The 19,412-nt window shown below is 57.7% G+C and overlaps 3 protein-coding genes across 3 annotated transcripts; all 3 read left to right on the plus strand.

The window, feature by feature from the left end:
* The first annotated feature begins 140 nt into the window (after positions 1–140).
* On the plus strand, positions 141–6,848 carry si:dkey-106g10.7 (zinc finger translocation-associated protein). Its single transcript, XM_042345253.1, has 6 exons — positions 141–238; positions 2,796–3,143; positions 3,246–3,992; positions 4,409–5,068; positions 5,659–6,135; positions 6,773–6,848. Exons 1-6 carry the CDS (start codon positions 184–186, stop codon positions 6,823–6,825), a joined length of 2,340 nt encoding a protein of 779 aa, XP_042201187.1. The 5' UTR covers positions 141–183; the 3' UTR covers positions 6,826–6,848.
* Positions 6,849–7,923: 1,075 nt separating this feature from the next.
* Positions 7,924–13,392, plus strand: LOC103173591 (solute carrier family 22 member 6-A-like). The gene is made up of 10 exons (XM_042345254.1): positions 7,924–8,566; positions 8,971–9,074; positions 9,150–9,304; positions 9,698–9,866; positions 10,189–10,312; positions 10,976–11,091; positions 11,635–11,849; positions 12,181–12,289; positions 12,454–12,657; positions 13,149–13,392. Exons 1-10 carry the CDS (start codon positions 8,153–8,155, stop codon positions 13,240–13,242), a joined length of 1,704 nt encoding a protein of 567 aa, XP_042201188.1. The 5' UTR covers positions 7,924–8,152; the 3' UTR covers positions 13,243–13,392.
* Positions 13,393–17,204: 3,812 nt separating this feature from the next.
* On the plus strand, positions 17,205–18,895 carry ufc1 (ubiquitin-fold modifier conjugating enzyme 1). Its single transcript, XM_007911829.2, has one exon. The coding sequence runs from the start codon at positions 17,318–17,320 to the stop codon at positions 18,122–18,124; it is 807 nt and encodes a 268-aa protein (XP_007910020.2). The 5' UTR covers positions 17,205–17,317; the 3' UTR covers positions 18,125–18,895.
* The last annotated feature ends 517 nt before the right edge of the window (positions 18,896–19,412 follow it).

Raw genomic sequence — 19,412 nt, forward strand, 5'->3', positions numbered from 1 at the left:
GACAGACACACACACACACACACACAGCCCGGGGTCACACACAGAGACACACACACACACACAGAGACACATACACACACAGAGACCCCCACACACAGACAGACACACACAGCCCGGGGTCACACACAGACACACACACACAGACACTCACACACACACAGACACACACACAGACGGTCACAGATGGATTTGAATTCTCCGTCTACGCTGAGAGAGGAGACGGGGAGCACAGCCCCAGGTAACCGAGGGGAGGGGAGGGGAGGGGAGGGGTAACTCCGGAGGCCTCTCTCTCGCTCGCTCTCGCTCTCCTTCCTTCCCCCTCTCTTCCTCTTCCGTCTCTTCCTCACTCTCTCCCTCCTTCGCCCTGGACTGAGACAAAGGAGATTTATATTTTTTAATCTGTCGTCATTGTCACGGTCTCTCTCTCTCCTTTCCCTCTCCCTCTTTTTCCCCCCTTCTCTCTCCCTCCCTCCCTCCCTCGTCTTGTCAACGTCTCTCTCTCTCTCTCTACCCATTCTCTCTCTCTCTCTCTCTCCCGGTGTCCTGACCGACAGATAAACCTGTTTGAGGGAACGTGTGCAAATCGGCTGCAACAACAATAATAACAATAATAATAATAATAATAATAATCCTTGTATTTGGAGTCCTGTAACGTTAGTCTTCTCGCTTCGCAACCCAGAGCACTTGGGTTCGATTCCCGGGCAGGTCGGGCGGGGAGAAACCTTAGGCAAATCTTCTTACTCCACACACACAGACACACACACACACACAGACACACACAGAGAGACACGCGCACACACACAGACACAGACAGACACGCGCACACACACAGACACAGACACAGACAGACACGCGCACACACACAGACACAGACACAGAGAGACACGCGCACACACACAGACACAGACAGACACGCGCACACACACAGACACAGACAGACACGCGCACACACACAGACACAGACAGACACGCGCACACACACAGACACAGACAGACACGCGCACACACACAGACAGACACGCGCACACACACAGACACAGACAGACACGCGCACACACAGACACAGACAGACACGCGCACACACACACAGACAGACACGCGCACACACACAGACACAGACAGACACGCGCGCACAGACACAGACAGACACGCGCGCACAGACACAGACAGACACGCGCGCACAGACACAGACAGACACGCGCACACACACACACAGACACAGACAGACACGCGCACACACACACACAGACACAGACAGACAGGCGCACACACACAGACACAGACAGACGGACACGTGCGCACACACACACAGACAGACGCGCGCACACACACACACAGACAGACAGACGCGCGCACACACACACACACACAGACACACGCCTCTGTTTACCTAACACTAAGGAGGAACCCGGTTGTTTGTTGCTGTTCTGGGGTTAATAATCCCTTAAATAGTAATAATAATTCGGTCACTTCAACCCACGGCTGTTTGTGGGGACGTCGCTGGGCGCGATCGGCTGCCGGTTTCGCCCACAAAATACGCACAGTCACTACACTTTACGGTTTATCCTATGAAGTGCTTTGAGACGTCTCGACGATGTGATGAGGCACCGGGTCAAACTCCAGGATTATTATCATTATTATTATTATTTTTGTGAGGTTAGGGTATCAAGGGATATGGGACAATGGCGGGTAATTCAGCCATGATCTAATAGAATGGCGGAACAGGCTCGAGGGGCTGAATGGCCTCCTCCTGTTCCTGTGCTCCTTCTACCATTTATGGGTTACGGAGAGGATGAGTGGATGAGCTAAATGAAATGGAGGCGGGTGGTGGGCGGGGGGGAAGGGTTTTGAGGGGTGGGGGGAGTGCAAATGGATCAGGACGGCCTAAGGGGCCGGATGTGGCCCGCGGGCCGGTAGTTGGACCACCAGCCAGTAAATAATATTAATATTTGATGCTGTTTCCAGTGAAGCTCAGGACGAGTTCGAGGAACAGCCATTCAAGTATCTGCTCGGGCCCAGGTGTTGAGTTCAACCATTTCAGACCATAACAACAGCTCCCGTCTCCCTTCCCCCCCCACCCCCCCTCCCCCTCTCCCCACCCTCCTCTGTGACCCATCAGCACATCATCTGAGTCCCAGTCGCACCTTTTCTCTCTCTCTTATCGGCCTCTGCTCCCCCACCCCCTCTCCCCCCCCCCCCCCCCGCTTTACATTGCACCATTAACACCTCTTTAACCCATCATCCCCCGTGTCCTCTACCCCCCTTTTTCTCCTTTGTCTTTCCTTCTCCTCCCTCCTCCCCTTCCCCACTCCCTCCATTTCCGTTCGCCCTCAAAAGCCTCTTCCCCCCCACCCCGCGCGTGCCCCGGTACCTGCGAAACGTTGCCCCGTTTTCCTCTCTCCATAGATGCTGCCTGACCTGCCTGAGTGAGGTTCCCGGAGTCCTGTAGCTCAGTGGTTAGAGCACTCGCTTTGCAAGTGAGAGACCTGAGTTCAATCCCCGGCAGCGGGAAACCTTGGACAAGTTTCCTTACTCCACACAGAGCCTAATAATAATCCTCCAAAACCCAAAACAATAATAAATTGGTCATTTTTAATCCACAACTGTTTGTGGGACATTGCTGTGCGCATTGGCTGCCGCGTTCGCCCACAAATATACAGTCAATTCACTTTACAGTGTGTTCTGTGAAGCGCTTTGGGACGTCCTCCCGACGTGAACAGCGCTATATCAAATGCAAGGATTATTATTATTATTATCTCCGGTGTCTCGTTTAACGGCTGTTGTGTCTCCCGCAGGGACTGCGGGTTGGTACGTGTTGGGACCAGTTACTGGGAGTTTCCCGGTGCTCGGGAGAGCCAGCGGGAATCACCGGCGACGTTACCAGGCTCGCTGGCGGGATGATTACCTGATGGAGTACGATCGTGCCCGGCACGGGCTGGTGTGTATGGTGTGTGGCACCGCCCTCAGCACCATGAAGCTCAGCGCCATCAAACGCCACATCCTCCACCGGCATCACCATTCCCTGCTCCTGAGCCGGGCGCAGAGACTGGCAGCCATCGGCACCTGGGAGACAGCGCAGAGGGAGGCCGAGAGGGAGAGAGAGGGCACACAGGACAGAGCGGGCACAGAGAAGCAGAGAGCGGGCACAGAGAGACAGAGAGAGGGCACAGAGAGGCAGAGAGAGGGCACAGAGAGGCAGAGACAGTGCATACAGCACAGAGCACAAATCACACAGTGTGAGACAGAGAGGCCCAGTTTGGGCAAAGAGAGGCACCGTGTGGGCACAGAGAGGCCCAGTGTGGGCACAGAGAGGTCCAGTGTGGGCACAGAGAGGCACCGTGTGGGCACAGAGAGGCGCAGTGTGGGCGCAGAGAGGCACCGTGTGGGCACACAGAGGCCCAGTGTGGGCACAGAGAGGCCCAGTGTGGGCACAGAGAGGTGCAGTGTGGGCACAGAGAGGCCCAGTGTGGGCACAGAGAGGCGCAGTGTGGGCACAGAGAGGCGCAGTGTGGGCACAGAGAGGCGCAGTGTGGGCACAGAGAGGCCCGGTGTGGGCACAGAGAGGCGCAGTGTGGGCACAGAGAGGCGCAGTGTGGGCACAGAGAGGCCCAGTGTGGGCACAGAGAGGTGCAGTGTGGGCACAGAGAGGCTCAGTGTGGGCACAGAGAGGCGCAGTATGGGCACAGAGAGGCGCAGTGTGGGCACAGAGAGGCGCAGTGTGGGCACAGAGAGGCCCGGTGTGGGCACAGAGAGGCGCAGTGTGGGCACAGAGAGGCGCAGTGTGGGCACAGAGAGGCGCATTTTGGGCACAGAGAGGTGCAGTGTGGGCACAGAGAGGCGCAGTGTGGGCACAGAGAGGCGCAGTGTGGGCACAGAGAGGCGCATTTTGGGCACACAGCTCAGCACAGCGGAGGTGAAAGTGGAGATGACAGACAGCCCAGAGCAGCAAAGAGCCAACACCCCCAGCGACAACAATGTACAGCTCAGCCCAGGTACCACCTCCCCACACGCACACACACACACAGACATACACACACAGACACACACACAGACATACACACACACAGACACACACACACAGACACACACACACTCAAGACACACTCTGTGACCCATGTTATCGTCTGAAATGGTTGTTAGTTGATTGGCCGATCACTTTCCGGGGGTAATAATCCCTTCAAATAAATAATAATAATATGGTCACTTCAACCCACGACTGTTTGTGGGGACATCACTCACAAAACACACAGTCACTGCACTTTACAGTATAATCTGTGAAGCGCTTCGAGATGTCTCAACGACGTGATGAGGCACTGAGATCAAATGACAGGATTATTATTATTATCTAACCACCCTCTCTCTCCTCCCTCTCTCTCTCCCCCCCCCCACCCCCCCCCCCTCCTCGCAGAGACCCCGGCGAGGCCCAGCGTGAAGAAGGAAGACCGGGCGGAGTGGGGGTCGGGCGCCCGGTCAGTCAGCCCGGCCTGCCGGCTGCTGCCCAAGCTGCGGGCGGTGGCCGGGGCCGGTCGCCGATTGCGCCGCTACCAGCCGGGCTGGCGCTCAGACTTCCTGATGGAGTACGACCGGCGCCGGCACGAGCTGGTGTGCCTGGTCTGCGGCTCGGCCCTGGCCACGCTGACCGTCTCCGCCATCCGGCGCCACGTCCGGCAGAACCACCCCTACTCGCTCGGCCTCAGCGGGGAGGAGAGACACAACATCCTGCAGGCCTGGGAGGCCTCGGGGCCCCCCCTGGGGGCCGACTGGTGCCTGACCGGCAGGCGTCACCGCAGGAACTACCAGCGACACTGGCGGGCAGACTACCTCATGGCCTACGACCGCGGGCGGCACGGCCTGGTCTGCATGGTGTGTGGGGCCGCTCTGGCCACCCTCAAGCTCAGCACCATCAAGCGCCACATCAGCCAGCGCCACCCGCAGTCCCTGGGCCTGGCCCCGGCCGAGAGGAGGGACCTACTGGCGGCCTGGGCGGAGAACGAGGAGGAGGAGGAGGAGGAGGGGGGGGACGGGGCCTTCGGAGCTGACGAGGGCCTGGACTTGTGGAGCAGTGAAGGTAGGAACCACCGTCAAAAGCTGTTCCCCTCCTCACCTCTCCCCCTCCCTCCTCCAGCGCCGAGCGCCGCACTCACATCAAACTCCCGTTAGACCCCCCCCCTCGCACCCCACAGCCCCTGTAGCTCAGGGGTTAGACCCCTCGCCTCGCACCCCACAGCCCCTGTAGCTCAGGGGGGCTTAGACCCCTCGCCTCGCAAGCCAGAGGACCCGGGTTCGATTCACGGGCAGGACAGAACAGGGCGAAACTTTAGCCAAGTTTCCTTACTCCATACCCCCACCAGCCCCCGTCGCACACACACACGCACACACCTGTGTCCCCGGCAGTCAGTAGGAACCCGGTTGTCAGGCGATTGGGGCATCACTTTTCGGGGGTAATAATCCCTTCAAAACAATAATAATTCGGTCACTTCAACCCACGGCTGGTTGTGGGGACGTCGCTGAGCGCGATCGGCTGCCGCGTTTTACCCACAAAACACACAGTCACTACACCTAACAGTGAAGTATCCTGTGAAGCGCTTTGAGACACCGTATCAAATACAAGGATTATTATTGTTGTTGTTGATATTAATGTTGTTGTTGTTGTTGCAGGGGAGAGGTTGCCGGACGTGACGATGGAGGGAACGAGGTCGACGGCGATGGAGAGATACAGAGCGAGCGCTGGCGAGTTGCCGGTGTCTCCGAGCGGGGAGACAGGGGGTGGGGGAGAGGGGTTGGGGGGCGAGGGAGGGCTCGGGCTTCAGCTCGAGCTGTCGCGGTGGAGAGACCACAAGAGGAATTATCAGGCTCGCTGGCGGGGGGAGTACCTCATGGCTTACGACGGTGTTAACCACGGGCTGCTGTGTATGGTGTGTGGCTCCACACTTGCCACCATGAAGCTCAGCACCATCAAACGCCACATCCACCAGCGCCACCCCCACTCCCTGCGCCTCGACCCCGCAGACAAGAGGAACGTTCTGGAAGCCTGGAGCCGGCTGGTGTCACAGAGCAACCCCCAAGCCCGAGACCACCCCCACCCTGAGCGAACAGACCCCACCCTCAACCTCACCCGTTCAACCACTAACACAGGTAATTCATGCTATTGTTATTGATAACAGAGCTTAGAATATTCGCTATAATGTGTGTGTGTTTGTGTCGCGAGTCCTGTAGCTCAGGGGTTAGACCCCTCACGAAACACAGCCCCTTTAGCTCAGGGGTTAGACCCGGGTTCGATTCCCGGGCAGGACAGAACAGGGCGAAACCTTAGCCAAGTTTCCTTACTCCACACCCCCCCCCCCCCCCCACACACACACACACACTCACACGCACGCACGCACGCACGCCTGTGTTCCCGGCAGTCAGTAGGAACCCGCTTGTCAGGCGTTTGGGGGATCACTTTCTGGGGGTAATAATCCCTTCAAAACAATAATAATAATTTGGTCACTTCAACCCCACGGCTGTTTGTGGGGACGTCGCTGGATGCGATCGGCTGCCGCGTTTGGCCCCCAAAACACACACACACAGTCACTACACTTTACAGTGTATCCTGTGAAGCGCTTTGAGGCATCTCGAAGGCGTGATCAGGCGCTGGGTCAGATGCCAGGATTATTATTATAATCATTAATAATTTTAGAACAATAATTATTATAATGATACTTTCACGTCAGGAGGAGACGTCCCAAAGCACTTCATAACACATCTCTCTCTCTCTCTCTCACACTTGTAGGTCAACAAACGCAGCTGATTTGCTCGCAGCGACGTCCCCACAAACAGCCGTGAAGCCAGCGATTGATTTTATCTGTCGGCCAGGACACCGGGAGAGAGAGAGGGAGAGAAACTCTCTTGTCTTTCCCCCCCCTCATCGCTTCGTAGCAATGTCTCAAAGGTTTCACAGGATGCACTAAAGTGTAGTGACTGTGTGTGTGTGGGCGGGACGTGGCAGGATTCTGATTTGGAGGCAAGAGACCGAGCTGGGCTGACAAAGGAGTATTGTGCCGTGGAGAATCTTCTCTCACACGGCTCCACAGACAAGGATTGTTATTTGTGATATTAAGGACAAGTTGCGGGTCAAACAATAAAGATTTTCACGTCAAAGTCATCACATTATTCAACCACTTGGGTATCTCTCAGCTTCTCTAACCCAACCCCACACGTGTACAGGCTGACACACTAACAACCAGCTTGCGATCTCTCCTCTCGTGATTATCGGAATTAGGCGCCTGTGTTTCCCCGGATTAATGTTTTGTTAAAGAGGCTGAACAATTGTCGTCACCTCTCTCTCTAAGCCTGGCTAATGAGGCCCCAAAACACAGCCCGTGTTGTGAACCTCCCAGCGCTGTGTAATCTGTACCTTGCTCCGCTTAACCCTGAAACACGCTGCCCGAAAATCTGTCCATTTATAGGAACACAGGAACAGGAGCCCCTCGAGCCTGTTCTGCCATTCTAGAAGATCACGGCTGATCTGTACCTCAACTCCAATTTCCCGCCTTTGCCCCATTTCCCCTGATCCCCGGCCTCACAAACATTTCCATCCATCTCAGTCTGGACAATGTGAATGGATCCACAGCCATAATCCACAGCCTCTTGGGGGAGGAAGGAAGGGATTCCCACTGGGCTTTGGGTGAAAAACTGCCCAAATCCTCTCCTAAATGGCCTCGGCTCTAGATTGTTGGAATGGAATGTTCTCTCCCTCTCTCTTTCCCTGGAGGGACACCCCCCCCCCGCTTACCTAATTCCAAAGAGTATTAGGCGCAGGTTGGTGAGAGCCAAGGCTTGCGTTGGAAGTCTAACCAGCTAAAAAAAAATCACAGCCAGAGTCTGATGTGAAGTGGTTGTGGGACGGTGGGGGTTAACCTGAAAGGAGGGGGAGTGGGGGGAGGGGAGACTGAATTCAGGGATTTAAATAGGACCGCGATTTTGGACCAGATTAAATTGTCTGGGGTGGAAACGAGAGAGAGAGAGAAGCTGGCACAATTGGTGGTGGTCAGTCAGTTGGTGTCTCTGCTCCTCGCTGTGTTGTGGTTGGGAGAGGAGGTTGTGGAGAGATTGGGAGGGAAAGTTGGGGAGAGGTTGGGAGGGGAGATTGGCTAGAGATTGGGAGGTGGCCATGGGATTCTCAGAGGTTCTGGAGCAGGTGGGAGGGATGGGGAGATTCCAGGTTGTCCAGTTGGCTCTGTTAGCCATTCCCATCTGCCTGATGGCCAGTCACAACCTGCTACAGAACTTCGTGGCTGCCGTTCCTGATCACCGCTGCCGTAGCCGTGCGGACGCCCTCGGCAACACTTCCCGGCAAAGTCCTGGGAACGTGACGGGCAAAGTGCCGGCCGAGGAGCTGCTCCTGCCGGTGTTCATCCCCCTGGACAGGGAGGGCCGCCCGGAGAGGTGCCGGCTGTTTGCTGAGCCTCAGTGGCAATTCCTGGATTCCAACCGCACCCACGAGGACGGCAGCTCCACCACACGGCCATGTACGGACGGATGGCTGTACAGCCACGGGGACGTCACCAGCACCATCATCAGTGAGGTGTGTGTGTCCGTGTGTGTGTCTGTCTGTCTGTGTGTGTGTTTGTCTGTCTGTGTCACCACCACCATCATTACCAAGGTAGGAGAGAGTGTCTGTGTCATAATAATAATCATTACATTAGTTACAGCGTCTCATCACATCGTTGAGACGTCACGAAACTCTTCACAGAATATGCACACACACTGAGCCGGTCTGACACACACACACTGAGCCGGTCTGACACACACACACTGAGCCGGTCTGACACACACACACACTGAGTCGGGTTGACAGACTGAGCCGGTCTGACACACACACACACTGAGTCGGGTTGACAGACACACACACACACAGAGCCGGGCTGATGTAATGAGGAGGGTGAGAAGGTGACCTGACAGAATGATCCCTCTCTCTCTCTCCTGCAGTGGGACCTGGTCTGCAGTCACAAGGCCCTGAAACCTCTGGCCCAGTCTGTGTACATGGCGGGGGTGTTGGTGGGAGCCCTGGTCCTGGGAAGTCTGTCTGACAGGTAGATATCAATCACATTGTTGTTGGCGGTGTCGGTGTTGACGGTGTCGGTGTTGATGGTGTTTGCTGTGTCCAGGCTGGGCCGCAGGGCTGTGCTGCTGGGGTCCTGTTTGTTGATGGCAGTGGCCGGCTCGTGCGCCGCGCTCTCCTCCTCGTTCTCTCTGTACTGTTTGTGGAGGTTCCTGACTGGAGCAGCTCAGTCAGGCATCGTTCTCAACGCTTTCTCCTGGAGTAAGTGTGAAGGGGGGGAGGGTTGGGATGAGGGGGCGGAGGGTTCTGGATGAGGTGGGGAGGGTTCGGAATGAGGTGGGGAGGGTTGGGATGAGTTGGGAGGGTTTGGGATGAGGTGGGGAGGGTTGGGATGAGGTGTAGAGGGTTGGGATGAGGTGGGGCGGGTTGGGGGAATGTTGGGATTAGGTGGGATGAGTTGGGGAGGGTTGGGATGAGTTGGGCAGGGTTGGGATGAGTTGGGATGAGTTGGGGAGGGTTGGTATGAGGTGGGGAGGGTTGGGATGAGGTGGGGAGGGTTGGTATGAGGTGGGGAGGGTTGGGATGAGGTGGGAAGCAGTTGGGGGAGCTGTGGAGACCGGGAGCAGACTGATTGCTGTTGCTGTCTCTCTGTAGCGGTGGAATGGTTGCCCACAGACATGAGGAGCTCAGTGGTCATAGTGAATGGCTACAGCTACGCGGCAGGTCAGCTGCTCTTGGCCGGGTTGGCCTTCACCATTAGGCACTGGCGATGGCTCCAATTCACCATCTCCGCTCCCTACTTCATCTGCTTCCTGTACTCCTGGTAACTCAACACTTCACGCCTGTGCTCCTGATAACTCGACACCGTTCAGAGCATGAGCTCGACAGCAAAACTATCCCCTTCAGCAGTCTAATAATAATAATAATCGTGGTGTTTGACCCGGCGCCTCATCACATCTTCAAGACGTCGCAAGGCGCTTCACAGGACACACTGTAAAGTGTAGTGACTGTGTATCTTGTGGGCAAAACACGGCAGCCAATTGCTCACAACGACGTCCCCACAAACAGTTGTTGGACACTGTTGTTGTCGTTGCTGTCGTCGTTGTTGTTGTTGCTGTCGTCGTTAACCCCTCGATCCCCGGCAGGTGGTTCCCGGAGTCGGCACGGTGGCTGATAATGAACGACAAAGCCGATGTGGCCGTGAACCAGCTGAAGCGAGTGGCCAGGCTGAATGGCAGGGAGGCCGAGGGCAGCAAACTCACAGCCGCGGTGAGTCGGTGGGTGGGTCGGTGTCACAGCAGTTACTTTCCTCAATTGGAACTCTTGAGTAGACTGACACTCCAGCCCAGAGCTGAGGGGAGTGAGAGACTGCGAGAGACAGACAGAGACAGACAGACAGACAGAGAGACAGACAGAGAGACAGACAGAGACAGACAGACAGACAGAGACAGACAGACAGAGAGACGCTGCTTTGTCGGAGATTCCATCTGGTTTTTGATGGACGTTAAACATCTAATGGTGAAGATCTCAAATTGGCGTTGGGGTACAGATGAGCCATGATCTAATAGATTGGAACAGGCTCAAGGGGTTGAATGGCCTCCTCCTGTTCCTATAGTTCCTATGGTGCTGATCAAAGTGATCCTCTGTGTCGGTCTCTGGTCTGGTTCCGGAGTCAGGTGGGTCCACAAGGCGAAGTGACTGTGTGATGGGAGTTCCAGAGGGTGGGGGCAGAGAGGCTGAAGGCCTGACTGTGGATGGTGGGGAGGCCTGGGCTGGGGTGGGCTGGGGAGGGCGGGGGACGTGGAGCAGGCCGGAGCCCGCCGAGCGTATGCACGTGTGTGAGCTCCAGATTACTGCGATGACGTTTCTCTCGTCACTGTTCGCTGGTTGAAGTTCAGACGAGTTGGTGACGTGTGATGTGATTCGCTGCAGACACTGAGAGCCGGTCTGGGGAAGGAGGTCCTGGTCACCGGGGGGTCCCACAGTCTGATCGACCTGTTCCGTACCCCTCTCATGAGAAGGAATATTTTCTGTACCATGTGTGTGTGGTAAGTCCTGTAGCTCAGTGGTTATATCCTTCGCCTCGCAAGCCAGAGGACCCGGGTTTGATTCCATTCCCAGTCAGGTCAGGTCAGGGCAAAACCTAAGGCAAGTTTCCTTACTCCACACACACACACACACACAGACAGACAGATATACACACAAACAGATAAACACACACACACACACGCACACGCGCCTGTGTCCCCAGCAGTCAGTAGGAACCCGGTTGTCAGGCGATTGGGGGATCATTTTCTGGGGGTAATAATCACTTCAAAATAATAATAATTTGTTCACTCAATCCCCGGCTGTTTGTGGGGACGTCGCCGGGCGCGATTGGCTCCCGCGTTTTGCCCGCAAAACACACAGTCACTACACCTTACAGTGTATCCTGTGAAGCGCTTTGAGATGTCTCAACGACGTGATAAGGCGCTGTATCGAATGCAAAGATTATTATGAAGGATTAATGTCGGAACAGGCTGGAGGGGCTGAATGGCCTCCTCCTGATCCAGTGGGACAGACACACAGTGCCTCTCTCCCTCTCTCGCCAGGTTTGCCTGTAACTTTGGTTATTATGGGCTGGTGATGGAGCTGCAGGGGTTTGGGGTGAACATGTATCTGCTTCAGGTGATATTCGGGGCTGTGGATTTTCCTGCTAAAACCCTGGCAGCTCTCGGCATCACTTACCTCGGCCGTCGCTGGACACAAGCCTCGACTCTCACTCTAGCCGGTGCCGTGATCCTCATTAATGTCTGCATCCCCACAGGTGAGGGTCAGCCTCCCCCCTCTCCCCCCTCCGACTTCCCCCCCTCCGACCCTCCACCATCTCCCCCCCCACAACCCTCCCCCGTCTGATCCTCCCCCATCTTCCCCCTCCGACTCTGGGCGGGTGTCTGACACACACACGGAAACCCGTCACCGTGACCAGTCGGGTGTCTGACACACACGATGATGTTAATGATTATGATGTCCCAGCGCCTTGGGACGTCCTCCCGACGTGAAAGGCGCTCTATAAATGCAATCTTGTTGTTGTTGATGTCTTATTGTGTGCGTATGTTTGTGGGAGATGTTTAACGATCGGTGTTTAACCCTTTCAGAGCTGCAGTTAGTAAGGACAGGGTTGGCTGTGTTTGGTAAAGGCTGCTTGTCGGCATGTTTCTCCTGTGTCATGTTGTACAGTGGAGAGCTTTACCCCACAGTGCTCAGGTCAGTGAGCTCCCTGTACATTATTATAATAACAATAATATTATAACAATAACAATAATGATAAAAATGACGATACCGATAATGTTGTTGTTGTCGTCGATGTTGTTGTTGCTGCTGTTGTTGTTGATGATGTTGAAGTGGTTGATGTTGATGATGTCTCACAGACAGACGGCCTTTGGTTTGATGGCCACGATGGCGAGGGTGGGGGGGCTAGTTGCCCCCTTGGCCAGGCTGACCGGAGAGAGGTACCCACTGGTGCCTGGGCTGCTGTACGGAGCTGTGCCTGTCCTGGCGGGAATCCTGGCCACCCTCCTCCCAGAGACCCGTGGACTGGCCTTACCAGACACCATCCCTGACATCGAGAGCAGGTCAGTCTCCAGCACAGCCCTTTGGCTCAGACACATACACACACAGCCCTTTGGCTCTGACACACACACACACACAGCCCTTTGGCTCAGACACACATTGTCGAGACGTCTCAATGCACTTCACAGGAGACACTTTAAAGTGTAGTGACTGTGTGTATTTTGTGGGCTAATCGCGGCAGCCAATTGTGCACAGCAGCGTCTCACAAACAGTCGTGGATTGAGTGACCAAATTATTATTCATTTGGAGAGATTATTACCCCCAGAAAGCGATCCCCCAATCGACTAACAAACGGTTCCTACTGACTGCTGGTAAACAGAGTGTGTGGAGTAATGAATCTTGGCTAAAGTTTCACGCTGACTCGCCTGGGAATCAAACCCAGGTCCTCTCCGTTGTGAGGCAAGTGCTCTAACCGTTGAGCTACAGGATACCTGCTGCTCCCCCCCCCCCAAACCCTCCCTCTGTGTGAGTCTCTCCTGGTCTCCCTCCACAGGACGGTCACAGGGCTGGTGGGCAGCGAGGAACAGAAGAAACAAGAGATTTTATTGCCGGAAACTCACATCTCACTGCTGAAACACACCGTCTGACCCCTGACTCCAGCCCCTGACCCCCAGCCCCTGACCCTAGCCTGGGTGCGATGGGTGGGGGGGTAAGTGCCGGGGTTGGTGGCCATGAACACGGGCGAGAGACACAGGAGCCATTTCATCTTGTCCAAGACAGGACAGGACAGGGTGTCCACAAAGTCTTGCAAGGCCTTGAGACGTCCTTCTGATGTGACAGGCTACAGAGGAGCTGATATAATAATAGCTTAATAATAATAATAATCCTTAATTTGATACAGCCCCTCATTGCGTCTTTGCAACGTCTCAAAGCGCTTCACAGGATGATATATATTTTCTGAGCAAAACACTGCAGCCAATTGGGCCCAGCGATGTCCCACACTCGATCGTGGAATCCGGAGAGTATCAGGCATTGTATCAAATATAAAGATTATTATTATTATTAACTAATTCCAGGGAGTATTAGGCATAGGTTGGGTGTGAGCCAAGGCTGGGGGGCGGGGGGGGGGGGGGGGGAACAAGTCCAGATTGTGCTTTGGGGGTAACTGCTGGGTTCTAACTAGCTAAACCCACACACAGCTCGGCCATCGAGAGAGAGAGAGAGCGAGAGATGTCTGGCAGCTTTCCCGCTGCTTGTCCAGCTGGGACCCCCCCTCCGCGCGAGTTAGTTAGTTGGGGCTTTGGCTGTGGGGTTACCAAGAGCTGAGGGGGAGGATTCTCTGCCCCCAGTGACTGGTCGGCCCTTTCCAGGTCCTGCCCAAGTCTGAGCCGGGCCGGGCCGGGCTGCCATCAGCAGTGAGTTCCCTGGGACCCTGCGGCCCCTCCTGGCTCAGGAACCGGGGGCTCAAGATCGTCAGAGTGGGGAGGGGGGCTCGAGAGAGAGAGAGAGAGAGAGAGAGACCATCGGGGGGTGGGGGGCTAGATATCCACATTCCATTGGCTGGCAGGTCACCTTGGAGCCAGTTCTGAGGTGATATCAAGGATGATTATAATTGACACGGGCATAGGAGGAGACGGGAGAGGGAGGGAGGTGATGGAGATTGGGAGGGGTCGGGCGAGTGGGTGGGAAACAGGTTCACAGAGCTTTTTTCTCTTCCACAATTGGAGCATTTTGTCACAGACTTTGTCGAGGGCAAAGTCTCAACATGTGTTGGTTAGGAAATAACGTTAAAGATTAAAACATTCCTGATTCCTAATGATCGTTGTGTAAAGCTGATGTGTTGCTATGGTTTTCTCTCTACGTGATCCAAAGTCAAGCCCCCTCCCTCTCGCCTCCTAACCCCTTCCTCTTCCGCTCTCCCCCCCCACCCCACTCTGAGGTGGAGATGTTTGTGGGTCAGGGGATCAGGGGAAACGGGGCAAAGGCGGGTAAATGGAGTTGAGGTTCAGACCAGCCACGATCTCATAGAATGGCAGAACAGGCTTGAGGGGCTGACTGGCCTCCTCCTGTTCCTATGTTCCGCCCCCTCCCTCCCTCTCCGACGCCTCTTATTCCTGCTTAACTCTGCCTTTTATGTATTTTATCATAGAATCGTACAGCACAGCAAGAGGCCATTCGGCCCATCGTGCCTATACCAGCTCCTTGAAAGAGTTACCACAAGTCCCACTCCCCCGCTCTTACCCCAACTAGTCCCACTCCCCCACTCTTACCCCAACTAGCCCCCACTCCCCCCGCTCATACCCCAACTAGTCCCACTCCCCCCGCTCTTACCCCAACTAGCCCCACTCCCCCGCTCTTACTCCAAATAGCCCCCACTCCCCCCGCTCTTACCCCAACTAGCCCCACTCCCCCGCTCTCAGCCCATAGTCCTGCACGTGTTTCCTTTTCAAATACCCATCCAATTCCCCTTTGAAAGCTATTATTGAATCTGCCCCTTGCCGGCCTTTCAGGCAATGCATTCCAGACCGTAACAACTCTCTGTGTAAAAAACAGTCTCCTCGTCTCCCCTCTGGTTCTTTTGCTATTTATCATAAACCTGTGTCCTCTGGTCACTGACCCGCCCGCAGAGGAAACAGTTTCCTCCTATTCATTCTTGATGTCTTTCTGCAAATCTTATCCCCTCTTTCTGCTGATGAGCCGGGCCGGGCTGTGCTGCCATCAGCAGCGAGTGCCCCGGGATACTGCAGACCTTTCTGGCTCAGGAACCGGGACTAAAGACCGTCATAGAGGGGGGTCTCGATTGCCACGTTCGAGGAGACCCCGATTACCCTCTCCCCACGCCCCAAGAGGACAGTCACTAGTTGGTCGTTTGGCACCCGACAAGTGTGGGTTTGAGCCTAACTCAGGGGACGGCAGGTATGAGTTTCTCAATGGACAACACGGCTCAGTGTGAGAGCTTTGCCACCATCTTGCTGTCAGCAGCTCAGACACATGGTCCGTCCCATTCGGCCATGGTTCCACCAGTTGGAGGGGTGCAGTTTAAGCAGAAGCTGCTGTTGTCTCCGCAGCCAAACCAGGTGGGTTCAAGCGCTGGACGTGTTTTCACAAACTCAGACTCGAGCCAACGCCTTCCAGCAGCCACTGCCCGAAACCCCAGTTTCTTCACCAGCTGCAATATTATTAATATGATTGATTATCTGCCCAGTTTCTACCTCTTCCTCGTAGACCTTCGATCGTCTCTCAGATACACATCCTCGGCCCCACCAACCACATCTCAGCTTCCTCCCCTCCGCTGCCTCCAGAAGAGAATTCCATGCAAACCAGGTTTAGGATTGAGATAGCCAGAGAAAGATAACTAGTGACTGATGTGTGGCGTCCAGATTATCCATTGCTTCTCTCTCTCTCTCTCTCTCTCGGAGTGCAGTGTCCCTCAGTCACACTCTCTCTCTTTCTGTCACAGGGGCTGTGGGGTGTGAGGGGAGGGGTCTAACCCCTGAGCTACAGGGGCTGTGGGGTGTGAGGGGAGGGGTCTAACCCCTGAGCTACAGGGGCTGTGGGGTGTGAGGGGAGGGGTCTAACCCCTGAGCTACAGGGGCTGTGGGGTGTGAGGGGAGGGGTCTAACCCCTGAGCTACAGGGGCTGTGGGGTGTGAGATGGGGTCTAACCCCTGAGCTACAGGGGCTGTGGGGTGTGAGGGGAGGGGTCTGACCCCTGAGCTACAGGGGCTGTGGGGTGCGAGGGAGGGGTCTAACCCCTGAGCTACAGGGGCTGTGGGGTGTGAGGGAGGGGTCTGACCCCTGAGCTACAGGGGCTGTGGGGTGGGAGGGGAGGGGTCTAACCCCTGAGCTACAGGGGCTGTGGGGTGCGAAGGGAGGGGTCTAACCCCTGAGCTACAGGGGCTGTGGGGTGTGAGGGAGGGGTCTAACCCCTGAACTCAAGGCCTCCACAGAGTGTGGGGGCGCAGTCACACAAGGTGGTGCAGTGCGATAGCTGACCAGCAGGTGGCGCTGTGTGTCTACACCTGGTTTCAATAGACAACAGCAACAACTCACATTTACGTTTCTATATTTATGTTTGTGCGCGGGGGGGGGCAGTGCGGGGGGGGGGGCAGTGCGGGGGGGGGCAGTGCGGGGGGGGGGCAGTGCGGGGGCAGTGGGGGGGGGGCAGTGCGGGGGGGGGGGGGGGGCAGTGCGGGGGGGGGGCAGTGCGGGGGGGGGGCAGTGCGGGGGGGGGGGCAGTGCGGGGGGCAGTGCGGGGGGGGGCGTGCGGGGGGGGGCAGTGCGGGGGGGGGGCAGTGCGGGGGGGCAGTGGGGGGGGGGGCAGTGCGGGGGGGCAGTGCGGGGGCGGGGGGGGGGGGTGCGGGGGGGCAGTGCGGGGGGGGGGGCAGTGCGGGGGGGGCAGTGCGGGGGGGGGCAGTGCGGTGGGGGGCAGTGCGGGGGGGGGGCAGTGCGGGGGGTGGGGGGCAGTGCGGGGGGTGGGGGGCAGTGCGGGGGGGGGGGCAGTGCGGGGGGGGGCAGTGCGGGGGGGGGGGCAGTGCGGGGGGGGGGGGGGGCAGTGCGGGGGGGGGGGGCAGTGCGGGGGCAGTGCGGGGGCAGTGCGGGGGGGGGGGGGGCGGCCATGTCAGTCAGTGAGGGGAGGAGTTGTTTAATGAGGGTTTGAGCGGCTGTTCAGCGGCGCTGTGTGTGTGTGTGTGGGTCAGTGTCGGGGGGGGAGGGGTCAGTCATGTCCAGTGACGAGGAGGAGAAGCGGCGGCGGGAGGAGGAGGAGGAGGACGAGGAGGCGGCGGCGGCGGCGGAGTCCGGGGCTGTACTCGAGCCCGAGGCTTTGGGGCCTAAACTCCAGCAGCTGCGGTTGGAGCCCGAACCCGCAGGAAAACCCGCGGCTTCGCGGCCTACACCGGAAAAGGCGGTCGGGCCCGCGGGCCGGAGGACACCGAGCGGCGGGAGGAGACCGGCAGGAAAGCCCGAGGCCTCGCGGGCCGCCCGGGGCCCGGGGCCGGAGCTGGACCCGGGGCCGGCGGGGCTCGGGGGGGAGGCGGCCGGGATCCCGCTGCTCCGCGAGGCCTCGGGGCCGCGCTCGGGACCGGCCGCCTGGGCCCGGCGGCTGCGGGAGGAGTACGCGGCGCTGATCCGCTACGTGGAGCTGAGCCGCGAGGCCGCGGGCGGGGCCTCGGGCCCGGGCGGCGGGTGGTTCCGGCTGGAGGCGAGCGCGGACGGGACGCGCTGGTCCGGGCGGTGCTGGGCCGTGCACCGGCTGCTCCGCTACGGCTTCCGGCTGCAGCTGACGGTACCCGCGGCCTATCCCGCCGCCGCCCCCGAGCCCGCGCTCCCGGGCCTGGACGGGAAGACGGCCAAAATGTACCGCGGCGGCCGCGTCTGCCTCTCGCGGCACTTCCAGCCGCTCTGGGCCCGGCACCAGCCCCGCCTCGGCCTCGCGCACCTCCTGGCCCTCGGCCTCGCGCCGTGGCTCGCCGTCGAGGTGCCCGAACTCGCCGACAAGGGCCTCATCGCCCCCGGGGACGAGGACTGAGGGCGAACGGATCGATAATCGCCGATCACCTCCATCGACCGGGACTGAGGAGGGGGTGTGGGGGGTGGGGGGGGTTTGGGGGGTAATCGATATTCACCCTCTGCTCAACCACTGATCGATACCCCGCAGTTAAATCATCGATGAGGACTGAGGCTGCGGATCAATATTCATCCCCTTCTCTATGACTGATCGATACACCCAGAGGCTGATCAATACCCCCCACTCCTCACCCCCAGCGACAAGGACTGAGCCGGGCTGATCGATAGATACTGATCAATATTTCCCCCGCTATCTCCTCCTGATCACGGATCAATACTCCCCCCCCACCCTCCCTCTCTCGCCCTGATCACACGCAGCAGCAAGGACTGAGGGTGGGGGAGGGAGAGGCTGATCCATATCCATCCCCTTCTATGCCCCCAATCAATCATCAATACTTTCCTCTGATCATTGATCAATACTCCCCTCAACCACTGATCAATACCTTGCTAGAAATTGATTAATACTGACCCGGATCACTGATCAATACTCCCTTCCCCAAGAGGCTGATCACAGATCAATACCGGCAAACACTAATCAGTACCCCACCCCTCATCGCTGATCAATCCCCCGATCATCGATGCGGATGTGGGAGAGAGCTCCGGAGACTGATCAATACTCTGATCACTACAGCCCTTAGTTACTGATCACTGTCCCTGGCAACAGTCTTGGTGGCTGTGGTACCAGTCCTGGTCTCCCCGGCGACCCCCCTCCCTGGCGACCCCCCTCCCTGGTGACCCCCCTCCCTGGCGACCCCCCCCTCCCTGGCGACCCCCCTCCCCGGTGACCCCCCTCCCCGGCGACCCCCCCCCTCCCTGGCGACCCCCCTCCCTGGCGACCCCCCTCCCTGGCGACCCCCCCTCCCTGGTGACCCCCCCTCCCTGGCGACCCCCCTCCCTGGCGACCCCCCTCCCTGGCGACCCCCCTCCCTGGCGACCCCCCTCCCCTGGCGACCCCCCCTCCCCGGCGACCCCCCCCTCCCTGGCGACCCCCCTCCCTGGCAGCCCCCACCCCCGGCAGTAAACCATGTCTCTGTGGTATCGATCGCTGTGTCTGTGTCTCTGTGGAAAGACTCAATATTTCACCTTCAATAAACGATGAACTGCCAACAGTGAATGGCCTCCCTGTTCCTCCTGTTTGTGTCCCCCCCCCCCCCCCACCCCACCCCCCCCCCCCACCCCCTCCCCCCCATGTCTCTGTGGCCTCCTTGTTCTTCCCGTATGTCAAGGAGTTTGCATAGTCAGGATGTTAT

The sequence above is a fragment of the Callorhinchus milii genome, unplaced genomic scaffold (assembly GCF_018977255.1).
Source record: "Callorhinchus milii isolate IMCB2004 unplaced genomic scaffold, IMCB_Cmil_1.0 Scaffold37, whole genome shotgun sequence".
NCBI lineage: Eukaryota > Metazoa > Chordata > Chondrichthyes > Chimaeriformes > Callorhinchidae > Callorhinchus > Callorhinchus milii.

Excerpts from the sequence above, each read along its gene's own strand:
- si:dkey-106g10.7 (XM_042345253.1), top strand. The coding sequence starts at position 184 with ATGGATTTGAATTCTCCGTCTACGCTGAGAGAGGAGACGGGGAGCACA. Across the intron at positions 239-2,795 it reads GACGGGGAGCACAGCCCCAG|GGACTGCGGGTTGGTACGTG; the intron begins GTAACCGAGGGG and ends TGTCTCCCGCAG. Across the intron at positions 6,136-6,772 it reads CCGTTCAACCACTAACACAG|GTCAACAAACGCAGCTGATT; the intron begins GTAATTCATGCT and ends TCACACTTGTAG.
- LOC103173591 (XM_042345254.1), top strand. The coding sequence starts at position 8,153 with ATGGGATTCTCAGAGGTTCTGGAGCAGGTGGGAGGGATGGGGAGATTC. Across the intron at positions 9,305-9,697 it reads TCTCAACGCTTTCTCCTGGA|CGGTGGAATGGTTGCCCACA; the intron begins GTAAGTGTGAAG and ends GTCTCTCTGTAG. Across the intron at positions 11,850-12,180 it reads TAATGTCTGCATCCCCACAG|AGCTGCAGTTAGTAAGGACA; the intron begins GTGAGGGTCAGC and ends TAACCCTTTCAG.
- ufc1 (XM_007911829.2), top strand. The coding sequence starts at position 17,318 with ATGTCCAGTGACGAGGAGGAGAAGCGGCGGCGGGAGGAGGAGGAGGAG.